The sequence below is a fragment of the Equus przewalskii genome, chromosome 6 (genome assembly GCF_037783145.1).
Source record: "Equus przewalskii isolate Varuska chromosome 6, EquPr2, whole genome shotgun sequence".
NCBI classification, from domain to species: Eukaryota; Metazoa; Chordata; class Mammalia; order Perissodactyla; family Equidae; genus Equus; species Equus przewalskii.
Genome location: NC_091836.1, coordinates 66,519,382 through 66,544,975, shown reverse-complemented (window position 1 = coordinate 66,544,975; position 25,594 = coordinate 66,519,382). Strand labels below are relative to the sequence as shown.

Here is a 25,594-nt window from a genome sequence, read left to right as displayed (position 1 = left end):
TACTTTTCTCATGGTCAACAATAACAACAACAACCAGGGATTTAATTTAAAATGGACTTAGGTTGGTAGTGCCCCCAGATGCCTGACAAAGAAAATGAAAACCCTTCCTGGAGGAAAGCACATGGTCAAACCAACCCTCAGGGAATCTGCACAGATATCGGGCTGACAAATGCAAGCTCACGATCAAAAGTCACAAACCACAAAAGGAAACAAGGTACTGTAAGCAAGAGTCAACAGAAACTAGTCCACCAGTGCCTCAGATATTGCGATTCTTGGACACAGAATATAAAACAAGTGTTTAGGGCCGGCCCCGTGGCCAAGTGGTGAAGTTCATGCATTCTGCTTCTGTGGCCGAGAGTTTCGGTGGTTCGAATCGTGAGCACAGACATGGCACTGCTTGCCAGGCCATGCTGAGGTGGCGTCCCACATAGCACAATCAGAGGCACTCACAACTAGAATATACAACTATGTACTGGGGGGCTTTGGGGAGAAGAAAAAAAAAAGATTGGCAACAGTTGTTAGCTCAGGTGCCAATCTTTGAAAAATAAAACCAAAAACCCCACAAGTGCTTAAATAAATATAAGGGTTCATTTAAAACAGGAATGAAGAGCAAGAAGATATCATCAAAAATGACCAGGCAGATTTGAAAAAAGCCAAATAGAACTTCTAGAAATGAAAAATAAAATAACTAAAATGAAAAGTTATTGAAACTTAGTAGGGGTAGAGGAGATGCAATCAAAGGAGCGATGTTGTACCATTTTCATTCATCATTTTGACCAATACTGAGAAGAATAACAATATGCCAGAGCTGATGAAGATGCAGGAAAATAGCTCCTCAAACTTTGCTGATTGGAATGTGACCTGCTGTGACCTTTTTGGAAGGTACTATGGCCATGTCTACTGGGAGGAAAAAATACAGATACCACTTGACCCAATATTCCCACTTTTGAGAGTCTATCCAATAGAAGTAAAGGTACTACTATGAAAGGATTTATGAACAAATATGTTTATCACTGTTTTGTTTGTGGTGGCAAAAATTAGATCTATAGGAGTATGGTTGAATAAATCATGATTTGTCCATGCCTTGGAATACTACGCAGCTATTAAAAAGAATGAGGTACATCTATATCTATTCATTCATCCATGATTTATTAAGCAATTAAAAATAAATATCAGAGCAGTGTATACAGTGGGAATCCATTTGTGTAAAACCATAAAGGTAACAAACCTCCTCTTATATAAACTAATATCTGTTTATGTTAGCATATAATCAGAAAGGTGTAGAATGATACGTACCAGGGGTTAACGTTGGTTATTTAGTAGGGTGGGGGTTGAAAGGGAGAGAGGAAATTATTGATTTTTTTCTTAATATATCTTTGTATTAGGTCACTAGTTGCAGAGAACATGAAAAAATATAAAAGAGAAAAATTTTTAAAAAGTAAAGGTAACATAAGACAAGAACAAGGCAGGCATGCCAGGAGGAAGTTGGCTTTTCAATTTGGGAGATCTGGGAAGGCTTCGGGGAAGAGGTGGCATGTAAGGTGAGTCTTGGAGGGAGAGGTTTGTTGAGAGAAGCCTGCGGGGGATTCTTCCCAGCAGAGGGGTCAGCTGTGCCAAGTGAAGGAGGGAAAGGAAAAGAAAATGATCATGTGCTGAGCACCTGCACTGAACACAGACACTTGTGTCAATCCTTCCAAGTAGGTAAACTTACTCTACAGATGAGGGAACCAAGTCTTGGAGATATTAAGTGAACAGCTTGAAGGCCACACGGCTGGTAACTGGCAGAGCCAAGCTTGGACTCCATGTCATTCTTACTCCAAAATTCTCTTTCTGTAACTGTGAAGAATTGCTTTGTATCGGGGTGCTAGGGTCTGAATGTTTGCATCCCCCACAAATTCATATGTTGAAACCTAATCCCCAATGTGATGGTATTAGGAGGCGGGGCCTTTGGGAGGTGAGCAGGTCATGAGGGTAGAGCCTTCATGAATGGGATTAGTACTCTTTTAAAAGATACGCCGAGAGAGCTTGCTAGCCCCTTCCTTCTACTGTCTGAGGACATAGCAAGAAGATGGTCTATGAACCAGGAAGCAGGCTCCCACCAGACACCAGACCTGCCTGAGTCATCATCTTGCACTTGCTAGCCTCCAGAATGTGAAAAATAAATGTTTGTTGTTTATAAGCCATCCAGTTTATGGTATTTTTGTTAAAACAGCCTGAATAGACTAAGACACTGGGCAAAGTATGGGCCTTGAACATCGTGACTCTGCAAACAGGACCAAGCCGTGGTGATACCGACCCTGATATCAGTTTCACCACATTAAACCCAGCATATATGGGGTTAAAACCAAAGCACTCATTCCCTGCATACTCTCTGGCTTCCTGGCTCCAGAATCCACTATCCTCCATGGAGACAGACACTGTCAAGGACAAGCACCTGGATTATCTCCTCCCCGCAAAGAGATACAGGCTGGTGGGAAAGCTGCAGACCAGCAAGGTCACAGGCTTCCTCCTCTCTGCAAGTAGTCTCAAGGCCAAAGACAGGCTGGTGGGAAAGCTCCAACGAGCAAGGCCATGTTCTCTCCCTCCCCTACCTAAAACTCCAAATAAAAACCCTTCCTTTTAGCTTTTCAGGGAGTTTGGGATTTCAGCGTTAGCTTCCCTCTCTCCTTGCTCAGCACTGTGCAAAAAAAATTCCTACTTTCTTCCACCACACCCAGTGTCAGAGATTGGCTTACTGCACAATGGGTGATCGAACTCACTTCAGGTTTGCTATCAGTGGGGAGGCAGCTGTGACCTCCCCACTGCAGGCTTTCCTGCCCTCCCACAGGCTCTGCACAGCACAGTGCCCATTTCCCCTTGTGTAGCCCCACTCCCCGCAGAGAGCTGATGGCTGCATTGGCCAGGACGGTTTCACCAGGAGGCTGAGTCTTGAAGGGTCCTCACCCCAGAAAGGAGGGCTGGACACTCAGAAGGACAATGGGCACTTCTGACAGCACCAAGCAGCCTATCTTTTAGCTCCTCTTCCTGTTTCTCCTCCAGCCCCAGCTACTCTGAATCACAACCTGTACTTCCACACCTTCCTACCTTTGTTTGTGCTGTTCTCTCTGCTCAGAATGCCTTTCTCCACTAGCTCATTCTCTCTGGAAAACTCCTACGCAGCTTTTGAGGCCCCACTCAAATGGCCTCCTCTTCCTTTTAATTCCATTAGCACGTTTCACCCTCACCATTCAAAATAGGAATGAGCATCTTCATTTTATGTGGGAGGACCCCCAAGCCTCCCAGAGATGAAGTGCCTCTCTCTTTTTTTTTTAAAGGTTTTATTTTTCCTTTTTCTCCCCAAAGACCCCCGGGACATAGTTGTGTATTCTTTTAGTTGTGGGTCCTTCTAGTTGTGGCATGTGGGACACCACCTCAACATGGCCTGATGAATGTTGCCACGTCCGCACCCAGGATCCAAACCGGCAAAACCCTGGGCCACTGAAGTGGAGCGCACAAACTTAACCACTCGGCCTCCGGGGCTCGGCCCCCAGTGCCTCTTTCTGAGTCATCAGCACCGGGAGATAAGAGACCAGGGTTCTAGCTCTGGCTCTGCCATTCATGTGTCACCTTGGGCAAGTCCCTGCCCCTCTCTGGGCCTCAGTTCTCCACCCATAACGTGGCGGGGGATGTTGTCTGAGATGGTCCCTGCAATCCCGTCTTGCTTGATGCTATGGCAAGAAAAGCATTCAGACAGCCCTTGGTGCTGCCTATGACTGGATCTTGTTTCCCTTTGGCCTGGTTCCAGGAGTGAGCATGCTTCCCTCCGCCCTCCTCCAGCCCACCCGAGTCTTTGTTCTTCTTCCTGAGACAAAGCCGCCAGCCCTCTCCTCTCCAGGCGGCTGGGCTTTGGGCCAGCCAGCCAAGTGGCAGCTGGGACTCAGATGAAAGGGCCCTCAGAGGGCTGCCTGTGGCAGAGTGCCCAGACCAGGCCTGGCAGTCCTGCGCCCAGCTGTCCCACGAGGCCTCCTTCCACTGCTCCCATATAAGGCTCCCTTTGTGAGTCCCGCAGTGGAGACCCCTGCCAACCCACAGGACCCTCTTCCCTTCCCTCTGCTCCACACCCACTTGAGAAATATCCAGGTCTTTAGAGAGTGGCCCAGGACTGGACCAGTGCCTTTGGGCCAGGCACTTTGGAGAGCTTTGCCCCCATTTCGTCTTCAGAACAACACTGGTAGCAGGTAGTGCTCTTCCCCTTACGGAGAGGAGGGACACAGATATCTGAGGGCCTACTATGTGTCAATCATGGCACCAGGCACTGGGAAAAGAGTAGTGAACCAGGGGATAAGAGCTGGCCTCATGGAGCTCACTGTCAGTGGGGACACAGACTAACTGAATAACCACACAAATAAATAACTGGTTATACCGCGTGATCGGTGCTCTCAGAGGGAAGAGCAGGAAACTAGGCGAGCGTACAGATAATGGTGGGCTCATTTGTGGGGCGTAAGGGCAGTGAAGCCTTCCTGGGGTGAGGTCTGAAGGGTGAGGAGAAGCAGAGTGGGGTAGGGAGGGGTACACAGGGCTCTGAGGCAGCAGGGAGGTGCTGAGTGAGAAGAGGAAGGGAAAGAAGGAGGTCTGTGACAGGAGCAATGAGGGGTGCCCCCTTTTGATCTTCTTCAGCTGAGGCAGCCTCTGGATGGAAAGACCACAGTATAACCTCCAGAGAATGCAGTGCCTCAATGCACCAACTTCATAATCAATCACTGTGTGCTCTTTGCCCCGGGAAGTCCCCCCACTCTGCCCAGGGGAAGTCTTTATTTAGAAGCAAGTCCCTTTAACTCAGGGAACCTCACATTCTTCAGCTCAGAAATGGCAGTTGTAATGTCCCTACAGAGTCTCTGAAAGGAATGTGTACAGTCACTGCCAGGCACAGGGCAGGCACGGGGGCCCATCCCTGGGGACCCATATCGGGAGAGAGCATGGCTGGGCTTCTGTTTGAAGCCCTCCCCCTGATCCGGCCCCAGACCCAGCAAGCTCCTCTCTGGAGGCAGGCGGCAGCCAGAGCTTCCCGGCTGAGGTTAGAACTTGCTCTGCTTGGCCTTGACTGCAGGGAGACAGACCAAGGCTGGAGGCCAAGTATGCCCTGAGTTCACCAGCGCATGGGCCTTTTAACCCCAAGAATGCCTCTTGCGAGGAGTTGGAGTCAAGATGCCTAGAGACAGGATGGCAATAAAAGGTAAATTATCTCATTTATCTTCACTGCGATCCTATCAGGAAGATTCAAATCATCCCCCTTTTCCAGGTGAGGAAATCGGAGCTGAGAAAGGCTGTTTTTCTAAGTCGGGATTCAAATCCAGGCAACCTGGCTCCAGAGCCTGCTGCATTGGCTACTCCCTGTGCCACCAGACCAGGGCACAAAGCCAGCACTGCCGGCCTCCCGGCTGGTCCTTCTAGGTTTCATCCCCAGGCTCCAGGCCCTCTGTCTTCCACCTGCGTTTGGCCAACGGGAGGCCTAGCAGGAGATCACAGGGCAAGGGGAGGCTGAGGTCAGAGTAATTATTCCTTCGGCCCCCGCCTTGCCCAGTCTCTGTAAGTCAGCTGGCTCCCTCTCCGGAATGTCCCAGCTCCTGTCAGGCGCCCTCTGCACACAGCTATTCTCTCGGGTTCTGGCAACTTTTCCTCGCCTCCACCAGGCCCCCACTCTTACTAGCCCTGTTGCTCTCCCCAAACCCTGCAGACCTCTGTAAAGAGTCCTTTTACTCAAATCTCCTCGAATATCCAGCTTGAGTAAGCCATCTATGTCCCGATTGTGTGTTCTTGAATGTGTGTGTGTGTGTGCATGGTGCATGTACACATGTGTGTGTACATGTGTGCCTGCATTGTCTCCGAGTCAGCTACTCGACAATTCTTCATGAGTTGGGACAGGAGGGGAACTGATTTTACTGAGTACTTGCCGTGTGCCAGACTCCATGCAGGGCCCCCTTTATACACGATTCGGTTTCATCCTCACAATTCTGTAAAGTAGGTATTTTTAGCCATATTTTACAGAAGGTAAAACTGATGCCCAGATTGGCAAAGAGCCTCATGTAAACTCTCACAGCTGAGTAAGCAGTGAACCAGGTTTTGAAACCCGTATACAGCTGGATGTATAACCCATGCCTGTTAGCCCCTCAGGGTACTGCTTTCCAAAATGCTGGGTTCATTCTCATCCTTTTGGTCTCAGCTTAAATGTCGCCTTCCCCCGGAGGTCTTCTCTGACCACTCTATTTAAAGGAAGACACCACTGAGATTCTTTTTCATAAGACATTGTGCTTTTTTCCCCTCACGATGTGTGTTTGTTTATTGATTGAATGTCTGTCCCACTCGTGAGATTCTAAGCTCCATGAGGGCAGCCAGTCTCCATATCTGTTTTGTTCGCCACTCTCTTCCCAGTGCCTAGCACAGTTGCCTGCTACATACTAGGCCCCAGATAAATATTTGCTAACTGAAAATGTGACAAAGGAAAGGAACAAACATTTACTAAGTTCCCGCCCAATGTCAGGCATTTTACATGGATTATCTCATTTCTTCTTCGCAACAATCTTATGAGGTACATGTTGTTGTCCCATTTTGCTGATGAGGAAACGGAGGTCAGAGAGGGAATGTGACCTTCCCAAAGTCACACAGCCTAGAGCTGGAGTTCAAATGCAGGTCTCCCTGATGTCACGGCTGTGCTTGTTCCACGATGCTCTTCTGTCCCCCACACACAGGTGTCCAGAGTCAGGGAAAAGGAGGAGGCGCTGATCTGTGGAACTCATGTGAATCATTTCTGGACAAATAGAAACTTCAGGGAGCAAATACTGTCTGCTGCAGCCACTCCCCTGGGACTGGCTACTCCCAGACCCTCGTGAGCACACACCCTCCAGCCCAGCCAGGAAGCCATCCTCTTCCCTGTTTGCCTTCATGCTCTTGGCCCAGCCCTACCTGGTCTGTGAAACACCCTGTTCCTTGTCTTTCTTTGCAGGGCTGCCCGGGGCTAATAACCTGCTCACCAAGTTCCCAAGGGCAGACCCTGAACACCAGATGTGTGGTGTGTCCCTGAGAGCCTCATGCAGGCCAGTTCACCAGCTGCTGCTAATAAAGCAGGGGGCCCTCCTGCTGAGTCTCCCGGACCAAAAATCAGCCCAGGCTGGTACCTGAGAGGATCTTTTCCTTCTTTCCTCCTTTGCTCTCAGACCCTGCCCACTACCCTCTTTAAAATCATTGCCACCCAAATGGGGGGCTTCTGAGATGCTGGTAATGTTCTTTGTCTTGGGCTGGGTGATAGTCACACAGGTGTGTTTAGTTTTCGTGAAAATTACTTGGGTGCATTCCTCTGTGTATATGCTATGTGTCAATAAAAAGTTCACACAGAAAAAATCATTACTGGGGCCAGCCCTGTGGCATAGTAGTTGAAGTTAGGCACGCTCCGCTTCAGCAGTCTGGGTTCATGGGTTTGGATCCTGGGCACGGACCTACACCACTTGTCAGCCATGCTGTGGAGGCGACCCACATACAAAATAGAGGAAAGTTGGCACAGATGTTAGCTCAGGGCTAATTTTCCTCAAGTAAAAAAAGAGGAGGGCCCGGTGGTAGGAGCCCGACCAGGATCACACTGGAGAACTGGATGGCTTCCACTGCTATGGTCACAGGCGGGCCCCTGGCTATACCAGGGGCAGGCAGAAAAAGAATCCAATCGCTTGGGCTTCTGTGACGGAAGCAGAGATGAGGAATTCCCCCCCCTGGCAAGACTTTAATGGGCATTCCCCCAAAAGAGAGAGCATGGGGTGAGTAGGGGAGGGAGGGTCTGCACTTGGAATCGTCACAGAAACCTACTGCCTGTTAGCGCAGAGCTAAACAGAGCCGAACTCTGAGAAGACCGGGCTGGGGTGTGCCACCCCACTACACACATACCCATTAACAAAATTCGAATCATACCATTTTAAAGATTGGTTTAAACATTTATGCACTTATCTCTTTTTTAATCTGGTATCGTGAGGACGTCCCCCACATTATCGAGTTCTTCTCTACAACATTTGTAATGACTACAAAGCACTGTGTTGTATAAATACATCATAAATCCATTAAGCCACATTTCATTTCTTCGTTCCTTCTTTCCTTTTTCTCCTTTACTATAAATAGGACATAGCACTGCAGTGTGCAGCCTTTATAGCTAAGACACTGTGCAAGGATTATGCACCTTTTTTGAGGATCTTATTCCTTGTTGCCAAATAATTAGGAAAGCTGTGCCCACACCCCGGACACAGAGGGTTGGGCGGCCCCGAGTATGTTTTTGCCCCATGTTCAGAGTCTGTCGCCTCCCCCCCGCAACCCGGCGGGCTGCTGGGACTGCAGGCAAGGGCTGAAAACACCAGCTGGGCTATAGGCAGGCCTTCTCCACCACCTCTGTCTTGGCGTCTGAAGCACGAGCACTCTTTTCTGGACTGAGCCAAAATATCAGCTAAGGAACTCACCCTACCTCCTGCTCCATCTTTTCTTTCCTTTCTCCTGTCTTCTCTTTCTTCTGGCTTCCCCCTCCCTTTTCTCCCTCTTTTGCCTTTCTATTTTATCCTTCTCCTTCCACTTCTCCTTTCCGTGTCTCCCCTCTGACTCTCGTCTTCTCTCTCTTGGCCTCTTTTTTCTCTGTGTGTCTCTCTGCATTCTCTTCCTCTCTGCTCTTTTGCCTCCACCTTTTCATTTTTCCCCCTGACTCTATCCTTGTTTCTGTCTCTTTTCTCTTTCTCCTCGGGGGGTTTCTGTCCTCCACCCACCACTCCAGCAGGTGAGTCACAATTTCCCCAGGGAGATAAGGCTTGGTAGGCCTTGATTCAATGAGCAATGAATTTGCCTCAAAGAGTAAAGCTAAGAGATCACAGAATTGGGATCTACCTGGTCAACTGGGGTAACTCAGGGCTTCCTGTTAGACTTTTAAATGCACACACCCTCAGTCCCAGCTGCCCCACTCCTGGGCCTTCTACCAAAATATTCCCACATGTATTATGCATGAGGGTATTTGTTGCAGCATTGTTTGAATTATCAAAAAATTGGGAACACTCTGAACGTCCATTAGTAGAGAATGGTTAAATAAATGTTGCTGTCTCCTTCTGTGGAATGATATTCAGCCATTAGAAAAGAATGAGGCATTCACAGAGACAGAAAGCAGATTAGAGGTTACCAGGAGTTGTGGCGAGGGTGGGGGAGAGAGAACAGGGAGCTATTGCTTAATGGGTACAGAGGTTCTGTTTGGGGTGATGAAATGGTTTGGAAATAGTGGTGATGGTTGCACAATATTGTGAATGTAATTAATGCAACTGAATTGTATATTTAAAAATGGTTAAAATGGCAAATTTTATGTTTTTTATATATATATATTCATAATTTAAAAAAAGAATGAGGTAGAATCATATGCACTAACATGCAAAATGCCCAAGATAGACTAAGTGAAAATGGAAATTACAGACCAAGACATATAGTAAGAATTATAAAATTGTGTGTGTGTGCGCACGCCAGGAAAAGGCAGTGAGGAAGCATACCACCCTCTTAAGTAGAAGTGGTTGTCACTGGAGGTAGGATTGGCAGGACAGGTAGGAGAAGGAAGGCTTTTTGTCCTTTCTGTGATATCAAAAAGAAGTGGTGGGGTTATGAGCGATTTTTACTTTCTTTTTGGTGTTTTCATATAAAAAACCTAAACACAGTCAACAAAACAAATAGCATCCTTGCCCTCAAAGAGCTCAGAATCTAGTGAGAAGATAGGTATAGTTGGTGATAATTCCAACAAAACACTATTTGTGACAAGGCCTGTGAGAGCACAGTGGAGGGGGGTGTCAGGGAAGCCTTCCTGAAGGAGGTGACATTTTGACTCTGGTCTTCAAAGACCACAAGGCCTCAGCCAAGTGGAGAAGCAGAGCTAAAACTCTTCTGGTGGCAGGAAAGGCAAAAGTGCGAGAGAAAGCATCACAGGCCGTGTCTGTAAAGCCCAGGAGCTGACATGCAGCACGCCCACCGGAGCGGCTGGAGAGGGAAAGGGTTTCCACAGGGGAGGGACCGTCAGATTTGTGTTTTGGAAGGATACGCTGACGAGGTCTCTTCTGCGCTGAGGTTAGAGACACTGCTCTCTGACAAAGTCTGGAAACTAATAAGATGTAAACAAAGACTTTTCCAGTCACCTCAGAATTTCAGCTGAGGCCTCAAAGGCAGAAACAACGCCAGAGTTGCTGCCTCTAAGGGGAGAGACTGGACCACCTGTGCAGGACCCGGAGGGAGAGAGGGCCGGCAGGGCTAAGACCCGCCTTCCTACCCACCTGCCAGCCCCGGAGAGAAAGCTGAAATCCCCCCAGACGGTGGGAGGAGCCGCTCCTCGGAGAGAACCGTCAGAGAACTCACTCTGGGGTCCTGCAACCCTCACCTCACCAGGGAGCAGAGGGGCTGCCCTTGCCCTCCTCACACCAGGCAGGAGAGGCTTTCAGAGAACAATGTGGGGAGCACTTGGCCGGGAGGCTCTGGGGTCTGGAGTCTGGCGAGAGCTGGCGAGTGGAGGGGCTCTCGGCAGGGGCTGCACTTCCAGTTGTGAGTGTTTCCTGTGGGGCACATGTAGACCCCCCCAGAAAGCAGAAGGGAGGCCTTCTTGAAAAGGACCCCGTGGAAGAGGGCTTCCACTTATGGATGAGGGGACCAGAGGCGTCAGGAGGGATGCAGAAGCTGAGGGGTCGTAAGCAGCCCGAAGGAGACACCCCCTTTTTTAGGGCTGCTGCAGGTGAACGGGGTGGAGGGTCTCCAAGGAGCCATCAACGTGCTCCTGAGAGACGGTGCCAGCATCTGGCGCCTGCCGCGTCCAGAGAGAGGGCTCTAGTGTCGTTAGACCTAGCTAGCTGTGACTTCGCCTCCTCCCCGCCAAGCCCTGGAGCAGAGGCCGCCGGGAGCGGCCGGAGGAGCCGAGGAGCGGGGCGGGAAGGAGCGGGGCTGACCGTCCCCTCCCCGGCCAGCAGGTGTCCCAGCAGAGATGGCCGCCACTGCGAGAGTTTTGCTGGAACACTGGCCTGCGCTTAGATCCCTGACAATAAACAGGAGACTCCCAGAAAAGCTAGGGGGCCTGCCGCGATTTCATCCAGGAACAGCAAAGAAGCAGTCCACGGAATCCATCCGACTGGGCAGTGATGGGGAAGAGAAACCGGCCGTGTGTTTCACCGAGTCAAGCCCCCTTAATATGCAGCTACGAAATACTCCTGACGCCCGTCTGCGGCGTGGGGTCTCCGAACGAGGAGACGATTTTCCGCCCACTCTCTCCGCCATCCGCCAACCCTTTTCTATGAAGACGAGGCGGACAATCATCGCCTGGAAACCCGTGTGCTCCCGCGGGCGGGGGTCCAGAGCCCCGGTCCTCGCCTGCCCCGCAGCGCCCCCTGCTGGCCAGAGCCGCAGCGGCCGGCGCCCGCTCCGAGCCAGGCGCTGGGGCTGGACCCGGCTCAGCCTTCCTGGAGTCTGTGGCCTCTGGGGCGAGGCATACGTTCAGGAATTGAAACATCAGACGAGAGGTGTGCTCTTGCAAATGGGATGAGAGCCCACCCTCTAGGGGAAGGGGCTGATCTGGTCAGAAAGGTCAGCCGCGGGGGCTGAGGCTGGACCTAACGGGGTGAAGTGGGAAGATGGGGAGCAAAGACTTGGAAAAGTTACTGTGGAGTTTGGGAAGGTGTGGGCGTGCTGAGGAAGCCATCAGTGGTCTTGCCATTTCATGTCTCTGGGCTTTTGCTCAAGCTGGTACTTCTACCTGGAAAACACTTCCCACTTTTCCTTTATTTATTTATTTTTTGTTATAAGTACCTAATGTATTAAAAAATATTAGAGAATAAATATATAAATGTCCAGGTACCCATCACTCTGCTTGAGAAATAAGACCTAAAAAATATAAAGTAGCCATGTCCTTCTCCCTTTTGCCCTCCCTCTTCCCAGAGATGGCTCTTCAAATTCGTGTTTTCATTCCCATGTAAGTTTTTATTTACTGTATATGTATGTATGCACAAATCATGTATAGATGCATGAAATCAGAACGATTGTAATAGACATATCTTTTATTCTATATATACTGTATACTATTAGAGTATATATGCTATATATTTTTAATATATAAATATATATTTTTATATACTATATATACTAGAGTCTTATATAGTATTTATACATATATGTATAGTATATAGTGTATGTACCTTGTGTATAGTGAGTGAATATATATACAAAGAGAGAGAGAGAAACTTTCCCCTTACCATCCTGTATTTAAGATTATTTCTACCTTTCTCCACCTTGCTAACTCCACAGGTTGCTACTCCTTCAGGAAGCTTCCCCAAGCCCCTCTCCTCTCTGCTCCCTGGGCTCTTGTGATACTTACCCGGCGAGGTTGAAGTGGCCTGCCTAGTTGTCTGTCCTCCTCCCGCATCAGGCTCTGAGCTCCCTGGGGGCCAAGACTGTGCCTCCAGGTGTCCCTCCTGCCCAGCTCAGAGCCTGGCCCACAGGTGGAGCTCAGGTTTGATGACCTGCTGGCAGAGAAGAAGGCCTGGAGGCTAGTTGAGGCCTCGAATGCCAGGACGAGGCTTTGCACTTCACCTTGGCTGGCTGTGTTGCAGCTGTACTCTGCGGAGTCTCTCAGGTTCTCTGGCGCTAAACCTGAGGGCTAATGAAAGATAGTCAAGAGGATGCAGCTATCGCCTCCCTCACCCTCCTGCGGCCAGATCAGTTTCTTCTCAATTTGTTTTATTCATTGGGCTTCTGTGCAAAATTTCATTGAAAGAAATATCATGGTATGTAAAAACCAAATTGAAAGGGATAAGGAGTGTGGGGGACCCAATTATGGCTCCCAAAGATGTCAAGGTCCTAATCACTGGCACCTGTGAATGCGTTAGGTTACATGGCGAAAGGGAGTTAAGGATGCAGATGGAATTAAGATTGCTAACCAACTGACCTTGAGATGGGGAGATTATCCAGGTGGGCCTAAAATAATGACAAAAGTCCTCATAACGGGAAGAGGGACAACCAGGGAGATGGCAGTATGAGAAGGATTGCTGGCTTTGAAGAGGGAGGAAGGGGCTATGAGCCAAGGAATGCAGCCAGCCTCTAGAATCTGGAAAAGACAGGAGAACAGATTCTCCTCTGAAGCCTCCAGGAAGGAACACAGCCCTGCTGACACCTTGATTTTAGGCCAGTGAGACCCATTTTGGACTTCTGACCTCTACGACTGCGATATGGTAAATTTGTGTTGGTTTAAGTCACCAAGTTTGTGGTGATTTGTTACAGCAGCCATAGGAATTTAACACGAGGAACCATGGAAGGTATTTGAGCTGGGGAGGGGCGGGTCCTTCTTGCACTGCAGGAAGATTGACTGTGCAGGGAAGAATCATGGAGCAGCCAGAGCACGTGAACCCCAGGCTGGAAAGGGTAGGAGGCCCCCAAAAGATGGCTGGAGATGGATTGAGACCTGGGAGACCTGAGAAGGCCCGGAAGAAGGGTTCATGGGCTGAGTTTTGTGTATGAACTCATGGCTCTTAGTCAGTGTTTCCACCTTCTGCAACCAAGCTGCCTCCCAACAGCTGTCCAGAGTGGAGAGGTGTGGGAAGCATTCCCCCAATCTAGCTGCCATTGTATTGTGACAAGGTCTGGCAATGGAAGGAGAATCATGCAAGGCACTTCTCCAGGGAACATAATTCTTTAAGCAGAGTCCTTTGTCCTCCTTTCTAAAGCCTATTACTGATTAACGTCTTCCCTCTGTCCTGGAAGCCTTGTAAAAACAGGCAGAACTAGCAATAAACATATCTTAAAGAACAAACAGCAGCCCGCAAGGATGAGGGGGTCTATATTCCGTTAATTATATACTCGCTGTCCTCCTAACTTCTTTGAAGACCCTGAAACTATGTAACCTCTTCCTGAACAATCGATATGTATGCTGCACATCTGGTATGTAGATAACCACCTTTGATTGTTACCTTTAGTCACGCACTGCCCCTCATCTATTGTTCCCATGACGACAATAGTTAGACAACCTCATGTGATTTTTTTCCTATATAAGTGTACCCTGTCCCCGAAATAAATTGGACTTGCTTGCAACTGCTTTGAGTCTCACATCTAGCACTTATACTTTCGCCGACGCCATCTCTCCCGCGGGAACCTGGACTCTGCCGAGGCTGGACCCCGGCAGAGAGGGGATCCTCAGTCACTTCCGGACTCTGACCTGACTCCCAGCCTGAGGGCCAGCCCTGTGGACAGAGTAAGAACTCCTCTCAGCGAGGGTGACTCGTGGAGCATCTCTGTCGGGGACTGGCCATCTCAGAAGGAGGCAGGTGAGCCAAGGCCCCATCACCATGGAGCTCTCTGGAGTCCTGGGGCTGGCGTTGGCAGCCTCCCCACTGAGTGCCTTCTGTAGCCAGCGCTTCCCCGGGGGCGGGGCAGGGAGGATCTTGGGAAAAGTGTGTTGAATGAAAAAAACGGAGGAAGGAATGAAGAAGTACCTGGGAAGCATGCCAAGGGCAGACAGATCTCTGCAGTTTTCATTCATTCATCTTTTCAGTCTTCAAACTAAGGATACTTTCCTGAGCTCCTGGGGTCATGGGCAAGAGTCAGACCTGTTTCTTGGCCCAGGTAGAGGACATATAGACATGTTTTCTGTGTGAGTGACTAGTCTTGTCTGGTCACAGAATTTTAAAATATCATAGCCTTATAGTAAGTGACGTGTATGGCCTGGTGAAGTCCTTCCAGGGGAGTGAACAGAACATGATGGGAAATTTAAGTTGGAGTCTCAGTGTCTTCATCAACGAAGGGGAGGTTGGGTTGCAGGGTCACTGGAGCGTGTCCAGCTCTGATAATCCAGACCTTTGCAATTGACTGACTTGGGAGCATTTTATCGGCATGCCAGCCACTCTGTCTACTACTCAGCAAGCCCAGAAGCCCTTAGGCTGTCCTGGAGCTAGCTGTATCGGCCTGAGGAAGGACTGGGTCTTCCCAGAACCGGGGAAGAGGTGTGACAGGGAGGAAGTTGGGAATGGAGGCTGGATGGGCAGTCCTGCCAGCTTCCTGGGTCTACTCCGGTCAGCCATTCACGCGGAGCCTTTGTAATGGGGTGGTTCCCCGAACAGCAGAGATACCAATATTCTTGAGTGTGAGAAAAGGCCTGGGCCTCTTGAGGTGACCTGAGGACTCCAGGGCCTCCCTGCTCCCTCCAATAGCTCTTTCTTAGCTGGCCATTTGACTCTTCATGCCTCAAAATCCTCTATTCAGAGGATTGTATATATATTTTTAGCTTGAAAGAGCCTCTATTTAGTCCAACTCCTCAATTTTCCAGTTGGGAAACTGAGGCCTAGAGAGGTGGAATGACTTGCGTAAGGTTACCCAGCGAGTTAGCTGTGCCTTTAATGAGAATAGGCATTCTTTTTTTTTTTTTTTTTTTTTGAGGAATATTAGCCTTGAGCTAACTGTTGCCAAGCTTCATCTTTTTTGCTGAGGAAGACTGGCCCTGAGCTCACATCTGTGCCCATCTTCCTCTACTTTATATGTGGGACGCCTACCACAGCATGGCTGGATGAGCAGTGCCATGTCCGCACCTGGGATCCAAACCGGTGAACCCTGGGCCACCAAAGCGGATTGTGCTCACTTAACCACTGCGCCACCAGGCCGGCACCACTTAAGGGGCATATTTTATGATGAAGGGCACTGGCTGTTCCCTGTGCCTCGAATATGGAGCTCCAGAAGTTGAGAACATTCAGGTCTCAATACAGAGGCCTCCTCTTCCCTGGGGATAGTAACCGTGTTTGGAGTGAATTCCTGACCCCCTGACCACAGGCACGCCCTGGGGATCTTGTTGAAATGCAGTTTCCCATTCAGCAGGTCTGGGCAGGGCCTGAGAATCTGCATTTCTGATGAGCTCCCTGGAAGTCATTTGTGGCCGCTCTGCAGACCACACTTGTAGTAGCCAGGCTCTACCTCCTTATTTTGTTGTATTTTCTTCTTAGCCCATGTCACAATGTGATATTATCACATTTATCTGTGCCTGTGTTCACTGTGGCTCTCTTCCCAGTGGCTAAAAACTGCCTGGTCCGCCTCATGCCCTGTTATACCCGCCGGCCGAGCGCAGTGTAAACACGCAGTAGGCTCTCAGTACTGAGGTCCCCTGACAACAGCGAGAATCAGGTTCTGGAGGGGAGGGACCATGTCCTGTTTTCTCCTGCCTTCTGATGGAACAGCAAGGGTAGGAGCACACAGCAGGTGCTCAGTGACTAGAGGTAATGGGTGGAGCAGCACCTGACTCTTGACCCCATATGTCCCCTTATAGGTCAGGACTGGAATGACAATGAGAAGAAAAACAGCGAGAGGTCCATAGACATCAGGTGATCTGTATGTGTATAAAAATCTTTTTTTTTTTTTTTTTTTTTGCTGAGGAAGATTCGCCCTGAGCTAACATATGTATTAATCTTCCTCTACTTTATATGTGGGTCGCCACCACAGCATGGCTGACAGGTGGTGTAGGTCCACGCTCTGGATCAAGGCCCGTAAACCTGGGCTGCTGAAGTACAGCACGCTGAATTTAGCCACTATGCCATGGGGCCGGCCCCTTAAAATCCTTTTTAAAACTAGAAAACTTGTTGCAACCTTAGTCTGAGTCCATTCTGTAGCTGCCTGGGCTCAAACCCAGCTAGGGTTACTTGGAGTCAGGCAACCCCAGGGCATGACTTGATCATCTTACTCCCTGCACTGCGTTCACGTGGTGTTCTTGGCCTGGCCCTTAGGGGCCTTGACCCCAGTCCATCTGGAGCCAGTTTAGTTTGTCCAGACTGGGTCGTTCAGATACAGTGAGGGTGAGATCACAGGCAGCTCTGGTCAGGCCATTCCAGTAAAGTGCCCCACTCAGCCTCAGTTTCCCTATCTGAGGGAGGAGGTGACACTTGAGGTCTAGTCCAGCTTCTGCTGCTTCCGTCCTCTTTGTTGCCAGGATTCCCCTCCTGCAGTGACCCAGCTGGACCAGATAACCTCCCAACCCTGGAACACGGCATCTTGTGAGCAGGGACACCTGAGTTCAGAGGGCCCTGCTGAACCAAGGGTCGCCTCTCCTGCTCCCTGAGAAGATCCCACATCCCTTCTTTCCTCCTTCCTCTTATCCCTGCTCCTCAAACTACTCTGAGTCTGGCCTATCCCCTTAGATCCCTGTCCTCTGTTCTCTCTCAGAGAAGGCTGGCAACTGCTGATTCAGGAACATTCTTTTGCTGAGGAAGATTAGCCCTGAGCTAACATCTGTGCCAGTCTTCCTCCACTTTAGGTGGGTCACCACCACAGCATGGCTGATGAGTGGTGTATATCCACACCCATGAATCCAGCTCCCGAAACGGAGCAGGCCACACTCACCACCGCACCATGGGGCTGGCCCCTCAGCAACATTTTATCCAGGGCATTCCATCTGCCAGGGGGACCTGGAGGCAGAGTTGGTCTGGAGCCTACTGGTTGGATGACCTCGGCCATGGGGACCCTCCTTCCCCACCTTCCCAGTGCTCCTTGTGTGTTCTGTGCTCATTCACTCACAAGGCTCATTTATTCCCACAGTTACCAGTTTGCTCACTCTCTCCCTTTTCCACAAACACACGCATTTACTCACTCACTCATTCATGGGGCACTCCCTTCATCCCTCTGGGCCAGTCCAGGAGCACATCTGGGACTAGACTGGCCTGAGATGGGATTAGGATGCACACACAGAGGCAGAATGACACAGCGGGGGACAGGGGCCATGTGCTCGGGGGGAGTCCCCCAGAGTCTGAGCTGGAGAGGCCCTGACAAAGGCCCCTCATTGAGTAGATGGGCCAGGGAGGCCCAGGGCAGCCCCAGGCCACTGGGGAAAAGAAGAAGGAGGCCATGGCTTGCAGGGCACTCCTGGCCTGCCTGCCACACCAGGACCAGCTCTCCCAGCCCTGTCCGCAGGTAGGACAACATTGTTTCCAGTTCCAGGTCAGTGACCTTGGGTTAAAACCACAAGGACTAGGGCAGGGTAATGTCCTCAGGGACCTGGACTATGGATTTAGAAGGAGTTACACAACCAGGGCTGGAAGGGCTTCCCTTCAGAGTTCTCCAAACTCCTCGCTTTACAGAGTGGACACTGGAGCCCAGGGGGCCTGCTCATAAGTGGGCCTGGCAGAACCCCAAACCCAAACCGCAACGGCCAGCATCGTGGTGTTTGGCTATGCCTACTGCTCAGCCATCCTGGATGTTCACGCATAAGGGAAGCCCCGTTTTCCCGAGGAGATGACATTTAAGAAGGTTTCAGAATGTTTTCTCCAGTAAAAGTCAAAAGCAAACAAACTAAAGAAATAATTTAGGGCTGGAAACGAATTAAGCAAACGTTTACTTAAGTAATCTGCTAAGATTAAATTCTTTCACTTAATTTATTAATTTAGAAAACTTGCTCTTTTCCACTCATAGTTTAGGGAACAATTTCAGGAAAATTCTTCATGCTGCTGACTGGTGGAGGTATTATTGAGCGAATGTGTCTTGTCACCAGTTTTGTTTTCAGTAAAGTACTGGGGAAGCACCCTGTATCATGACGACTGTCAGGACAGGAGCACAGCACGCCCTCCGTCTCTGAGAAGTCATGCTGGAAAAGAGCCTCACCTCAGAGTCAGGTCCGTGAGGTTGCATGCAGCTCCTGGGTGGCCATGTGTGGCTGTAGCTGCTTGGGCTCCCTCATCCACAGGGACCTCCCTACTGCCCCCCACCATCACCAAGGCAGGGGACCCTGTTTTTTCCAGGTGACTGGACATTATGACCAAAGACCCTAGAATGTATCAAGAAGTGAATCTAATGGTCATCATTCGGCCAGTATTTACCGAGCATTTGCAGTCCTGGGCCCTGGGACGGGTACAAAGCAAACTGGAATGTGTGTAGCCAGTCCTAGAATGGAGGACTAAATGAGGAACTGGGGGAGCATACGGCAGGAGAGGGGAAGCGGTCAGGAGACAATGCACAGGTGTCGAGGTCTTGCAATATACTAGTATTCCACGCACATCCTCTCTAGTCCTCATAACTACCCGTGGTTGGGAATTATTACCCATTCTGACTCCTCCCTGCCTAAGAACTAATAGTGTTCTCAGGCCAGCTACTTTACCTTCCTAGGCCTCAAGTTTCTCCTCTGCAAATGGGGACTGCCTGCCACATACGATTATTGGGAGCATTGAGTTCTGTTTTAAGTGCTGGGCATAAATTAGTTTAGCATAGCAAGCCCTCAGTCAATGTTTGCTCTTATTACTATACCATAGGAGGAAGCTGAGGCTCAGAGAGGAAGAGTGACTAGCCCAGGGCCACACAGCCGGCGGGAGGAAGAGCTCTCCCATGCTCTCTGTTCTACTCTGTGACCTGCAGTACAGGAAGATTTAAAGTGGAAGCTGGACCCTTCACAGCAGGCCAGTGGCCTGGACTTGGCTGCCCTCTCTGTCCTGGAGATGCAAGGTCAACTGTCCAGCCCACAGCCAGCTCACGAAGGGGACATGGAGAGAGGCACGACCTCCGCTTTCCTCTGAGGCCTGGAGAGCTGGGCTGAGCCTCCTTCCTGTCATGTCTGAGACCCTGGGCAAGTGCCTCCCCTTTTTGAGTCTCAGTTTCCTCATCTGAAAAGGGTGGTGCTGATGTTTTTCTGCCACATAGGGCTCCTGTGGGGATCGAGTGAGTTAAAGGCTGGGAAATGGTTTTTCACACTACCCTGTTTTGCTAATATAAGCATAGTTTAGGCCGGTGACTGAGGTGAGGCAGATATGACAATTTAATGGGGAGAGGCTAAAGGGAGGTAGAATTCAGTTCAATGTAAGGAGGAACTTTCTCATAGCTCTGGCCATAGGAGTGGGAGGGAGTAGGGGAGAGGATGGCTGTCAGTCAGGGGGGTGCAGAGGGGGCTCCGGCCCTGGGGTGGGGGTGAAGGTGGCTTAGGTGAGATAGGATCGTCTCGCTGTGCTCCCCTCCTTCTCTCTCCACCCTCGCTGGGACGGGAGGTACCTAGCAGACCTTTCCACCCGAGGTGGTGTTGTGAGCAGGTGCCTGAACCACAACGTAGAAGGTCTTGTTCACTCGACTTGGCCACTTACTTGCTGTGCACTTTGAGCCTCTCCCTGGGCCTCATTTTCCTAGTTATCTCATAAATAAATATAGCGAGTTTGCCAACTGTGATAATGTGGCTCTGCAAAGGATTATTATCTTCTGAGACTGTTGGTCAAAGGACTAGGTCAGGGCTGAGTGGTTGAGTTGGCACGCTCGGCTTCAGAGGCCCAGCTGGTTTGGATCCTGGGCACGGACATAGCACCGTTCATCCAGCCATGCTGAGGCAGCACCCCACATGCCACAACTAGAGGGAGCCACAGCTAGAATGTGCAACTATGTACTGCGGGGATTTGGGGAGAAAAAGCAGGAAAAATAAAAAGAGAAACGATTGGCAACAGTTGTTAGCTCAGGTGCCAATCTTTAAAAAAAAAAAAAAAAAGGACTAGGTCAGTGGTAAAGAGGAAACATTGTAACTTGTGGAATTACAGGCTAGAGTTGAGCGGGACCTCAGCATTGTTCTCGAATCCACATAGATAATACGTCTGGGGATGGTGCCTTGTGGTTTACAAAGCATTTTCTTTAGCTTTGTCTTGTTTGATGCCCCCCAACACCACCTCAAGTTTACAGACAAGGGCACGGGCACGGTTAACTTGTATGATTTATGCAACATCACACATCAGTCTAGGTTACTGAGCAGAGGTGGGAGAGAGGTGGTCCTGGGCAGGAATCCCAGTTCCAACGTGACCATGGGCAAGTTACTTTAGCTGTCTGCACCTCAGTTTCCTCACTGGTGAAACAGGAATATTAACACATTCATCATAGGGTGGTGGTGAAGATTCAGTGGGATAACCCCTGAGAGAGCTTAGGGCAGAACTTGACGCAAAGTAGGTGCTCAATAAGTGCTAGCCAGCAAACAACCAAAAACACAGCTAGGAAATTGCAGAACTGGGCTTCTGACCCCTGCTTCAGTGCTCTTTGCCCCACACAAAGCTATTTCATTTCATGACCCTCCTCCCTTGTTCATTTCACAGCCGAGTTACCCCAGGTCAAAGGGAGCTGCGCAATAGGAAGCCGGCAGAGAAGAGGCTGCTTGGTCTCAAGTGATCTGAAAAATTAATTGCTGCTCTGGGGTTGAGTGGACCAGTTGCCAAAGTGAAAAGCTTCCCTCTAACTGGCCCTGTAAGCTGGAGGAGGAGGGGCCAGGATCTTGCTGAGCCAGAGTGCTGAAATGACAGACAGAAGTCTGGCAGTTCTGTTCCTGGGCAGATGGATCACCTGATGTAGATGTTAGGGCTCAAGCCCTGGGATTGGCCTAAAACAGGGCTTTGTTGACCTTGGCATCCTGTCAAGCTGCGGTCACATCCACACGTAATACTAACAGCCTAGAAATAGTGCTGCGGTAGCCTGCCTGACTCAGCGTGAACAAGGAAGCCGCCATGCAGGTGCTAACCCAGCGCTACCCTAAGAACTGCCTGCTGACCGTCATGGACCGGTACTCGGCCGTGGTGCGCAACATGGAGCAAGTGGTGATGATCCCCAGCCTACTGCAGGACGTGCAGCTGAGTGCACACGGGCTCCAGGCCCAGCCTGGGACCCCTGATCTCTACAACTGCTTCACCATGCTCAAGGCCATCCGTGTGGATGTGGACCATGGGCTGCTGCCCCGGGAGGAGTGGCAGGCCAAGGTGGCAGGTGGCAAAGCCAGTAAGGCTGAGGATGAAGCTGCAGAGACAGAGGAGGCCGAGGAGGAGAGGGTCGCGGGACAGCTGGACCTAGAAGCCCAGTTCCACCTGCACTTCTCCAGTCTTCATCACGTCCTCACCCATCTTACCCTGAAAGCCGAGGAGGTGACAAGGAAATACCAGGAGATGATGGGAGAGGCCATGTAGTCCTTGGACTCTACGGAAGGTAATGGTAGGCATGCTAGTAGATGTCAGGATCCTCCAAGGGACATTCCAGGGGAGGAATGGGAGCAGTGGTGGAGCCCAGGGGAGAGGGAGAGCCCAGTTCTCAAACAGAGCCACCCTCACTGCAGGGTGTTGGGACCAGGACCTCGGAGGGCCCAAGGCCAGACCTGTCTTACTCTCTTTCTGACCCAGAATTGGTGGGTAATGGCCGTCAACTGTCATGGAGACAGAAGGGAAAGTGGCCTGCGAGTGCATACCTTATGTGCACATTTACGTGTTTATGCATGTATGCATTTACTAGTAAGTATGCAAATGCGTGAAACTGTGTGAACTGGATGAGAACATTCTCACCATCAACTTCATTAAGAGTCTGATTAAGCTATGCACTCTCTCCCCAGAGTCCAGGTATATAGACATGTAACTATACATATGATTTCAGGGGATGTGCTATTCACCAAGGCCCACCCACAAATCCTAAAATAAGAATCCCTAGGAGCCGGGCCAGTGGTGTAGTGGTTACATGCACGCTCCATTTTGGTGGTCTGCGTTCGTGGGTTTGGATCCTGGGCACGGACATATACACCACTCATCAAGCCATGCTGTGGTGGTCTCCCACATACAAAATAGAGGAAGATTGGCACAGATGTTAGCTCAGGGCCAATCTTCCTCACCAAAAAAAAAAAAAAAAAAAAAAAAACCAACCCTAATGTCATATATTAATAAGAGCTTCCATTTTAGCACATAGTAAGTGCCAGCACAGCCCTTAAGGGCTTGACATAGATTATCTCATTTAAGCATCATAATTCTATGAAGATAGATTTTTATTACTTCATTTTACAAATAAAAAAACTTAAGACACGTGTATTTACTCAGGTGGTGTCCATTGTGAATTCTACTTGTGTGTGGCAGTGCTTTCCAACATCTTTTCAAGTCACAGAACATGGAAAATTATATTTATATGGCATCTGGGGGTACATCGGTGAGGCTGCTCACAGTATTCCTGCAATGGGCCAGGGTACTCTGGCCATCCTAGGTTGCAGCCAGCCAAATGGAAAGCCAAAAGACTGCTCTCTTGGCACTCTAATCCATTCTAGGCACGCCAGCGTGGAGGTACGCCCATTGGGAGGCCCCATTGTGAGGACATATGCATATGTGTTGGAGTCTGAGCCCACATGTCTATGCACAGAAGGGCTGGGGTTGTGAGTGTGGATGAGCAGCAAGCTAGACAAGCAGGTGGTGGGACCTGGAACAATCATGGGTGGGTCACTCATGGGCAAAGATCGGGAGACATTTGGCCACGGCACCTGCTAGTTTTGATCCTGTGCTGCTCCCACAGACTGGCTTCATCAGTGATAAACCACATCCATGTCCGTGGGAATCTCAAACCCACCTGAGCTAGGTATGTGGGGCAGGATTTTTAGCCCCATTTTACTAGTAAGGAAATTAAAGCCAGAGGATTGAAGTGACTCACCCAAAGTCACCTAGTAAAAGGACAAAAGCAAGGAAGGCCCCAGCTTTGAGCTGGCTGTTCTCTCCTTCACACCCGCTCTCTGCCGTATTGTGCTATCTTCACAATCTACCCGCAGGCTGCTCTGTCATGACGGGGAATGAACACAGACCCTGAACACACAGCCTACAGAGAGCTCTGCTCTGGTCTTTCTCGCAGCCATTCTTCCCTCCTCAACCTCAAACCTACACCCAAACTGCCAACTTCAACCCTGCTTCCCTCTCCTCTTGAGGCTCCCTGGGTGTGTTTCAGAGGTTCTTCTTGAATATGAGTGGGCTGGGTCAACAGCTATGGGTTCAAGTCCTGGTTCTACCACTAAAGAGCTGTGAGGCCTTGGTTTAGCCAGCTCAATTCTCTGGGTTTCAGTTTCTTCACTGAATAACATCAGTAGGAGTGAAAAATAACAACTGGCACTTGAATAGTTTTATAGTTTAAAATCACTTCCATATCAATTATCTAATGAAATTATCATCCCCTTTTCCAGATGAAAAAACCAAAGGCCTGAGAAGTAAAGTGAGTCCATGGTTACTCAGGAAATGGCAGAGCCAAGATGTGAATGAACCCTGGCCTAACTCGCATCTAATTCCTTTCCTCTACACTAGTGCATTTCCTTAGCGCCTTAGAATTCTGCAGCCTGGCTGGAGGTGGGAATTGGGAGTGGCAGAGTGAATAGAAACCCTACTCCTTGACCAACCAAACGGCTTCAAAGACGAGCAAATCGACACCATAATGCTTCAACACTCCCAACCTGATTTTCGTGGAGGCTGTATGGTTATAGCAGAGTTTAAAAATCTGGGTTCTTGTCCTGGTTCTGCCACTGACCTCTGTATGACCCTGGACAACGTATTCACCTTTCTGCCTCGCAGTTTCCCTGTTAGTAAAATGTAGAGGTGAGACTAGAAGAGTTGTTGCAGCTCTGATAACCTGATTCTTCTTACAGTGCCAGGACACTGCCAGAGCTGTCCTACAGCAACACCATTGAGCCTTTTCATTAGTCTTCCTACTTCAGTAGGCATGTGATAGTATCTCATGATACTATCGGCATGAATTTGTACTCACTTGTTCTTTACGTTTCTGCACTCCACAGATCACTCTATGTGATAGCAGGCAGACTCTGTGAGGAGGACATGGAGCTGTTCACTAGCCCTGATGCGACCAGAAAGGCCTGGACCTGCAGCTGGAAGCGAAGGCGACTTGGTCCTCTGGGAAGCTTCCCTCCCTCCCTCTGAGCACCAATTCATGGCCTCTCCACCGGGTCACTTTAGGGATGCTTGTTGCTATCCACAACTCCCCTCATTCCTCTGACAAGCTTGGGTGGTGGCCAGTGGTTCACGAGGGAACAGATGTTACCTGACCAGTGTGTGGTCTGGTAGAAATGGCGTGGGTTTAAGCATCTGCCCAACCAAAGTTCCCATCCCTCCTCTTGGCAGTCATTCAGTATGTGATCCTGGGCAAGTTATTTAATCCACTGGAATCTAAATTTCCTCATCTATGACGTGGGGATAGTATTACCTACCCCACAGAGAGGTTATGAAAATTAAACAAGATGATGAATCAAAAGCACCTGGCACCTGAGAGCTCTTATTCTAGCCTGTTTTCTTCTCAGCTCACCTTGCATTTGCTCCAGCTGTTGATTTTACTCTCCAGAACCAAGGGAGAGCAGAATGCCTTGGGATGAGTGGTTCACTCTTGTACCTGCCAAGCACAGGTGAACTATAAACCTGTTTATTGCAGTAGCAATAAAAAAATAATACATTAGTACATATCTTTATTAACTTCTAAGGTACTTTCTCACATAACGCTTTCATTTTTAGCAAGTGGGACTCAAGAAAATAGAGATGGAACTCATCTGACTTTCCCCAGAAACCATATGCTGATATTCATACTGCCCCTAATTTGAAATCACATATAAACAGAGAAACAATTTTATTAATCTCCAGAAACTAATCTGATGATAAAATCTGAGCTTGGAAACAAAAATCTCTTTGGACAAGCATTTGGATTTGATAGGCCATAGAGAGTAACCTCATTTTAGTCAGGTGAGATCTCTTACTTCTAACTGCGCCGGCTCCCCTGCAGACAGTTGGCCGGCCGCTTTCCCAGGGTGATCCTCTAAGGGCAACGGCCCCTTTGCAGTATC

At 49.5% G+C, this 25,594-nt stretch overlaps 1 protein-coding gene across 2 annotated transcripts; it reads left to right on the top strand.

Annotated features, from left to right (window-relative positions):
* The first annotated feature begins 4,942 nt into the window (after positions 1–4,942).
* Positions 4,943–25,212, top strand: THRSP (thyroid hormone responsive). 2 transcript variants are annotated; one of them, XM_008524534.2, is made up of 3 exons: positions 4,943–5,212; positions 21,072–21,948; positions 24,542–25,212. In XM_008524534.2, the coding sequence occupies exon 2, from the start codon at positions 21,477–21,479 to the stop codon at positions 21,927–21,929; it is 453 nt and encodes a 150-aa protein (XP_008522756.1). In that variant the 5' UTR covers positions 4,943–5,212; positions 21,072–21,476; the 3' UTR covers positions 21,930–21,948; positions 24,542–25,212. The 2 variants fall into 2 exon arrangements, with proteins under 2 accessions (XP_008522756.1, XP_070481888.1); XM_070625787.1 differs by having other exon boundaries at positions 5,090–5,212; positions 21,072–21,954.
* The last annotated feature ends 382 nt before the right edge of the window (positions 25,213–25,594 follow it).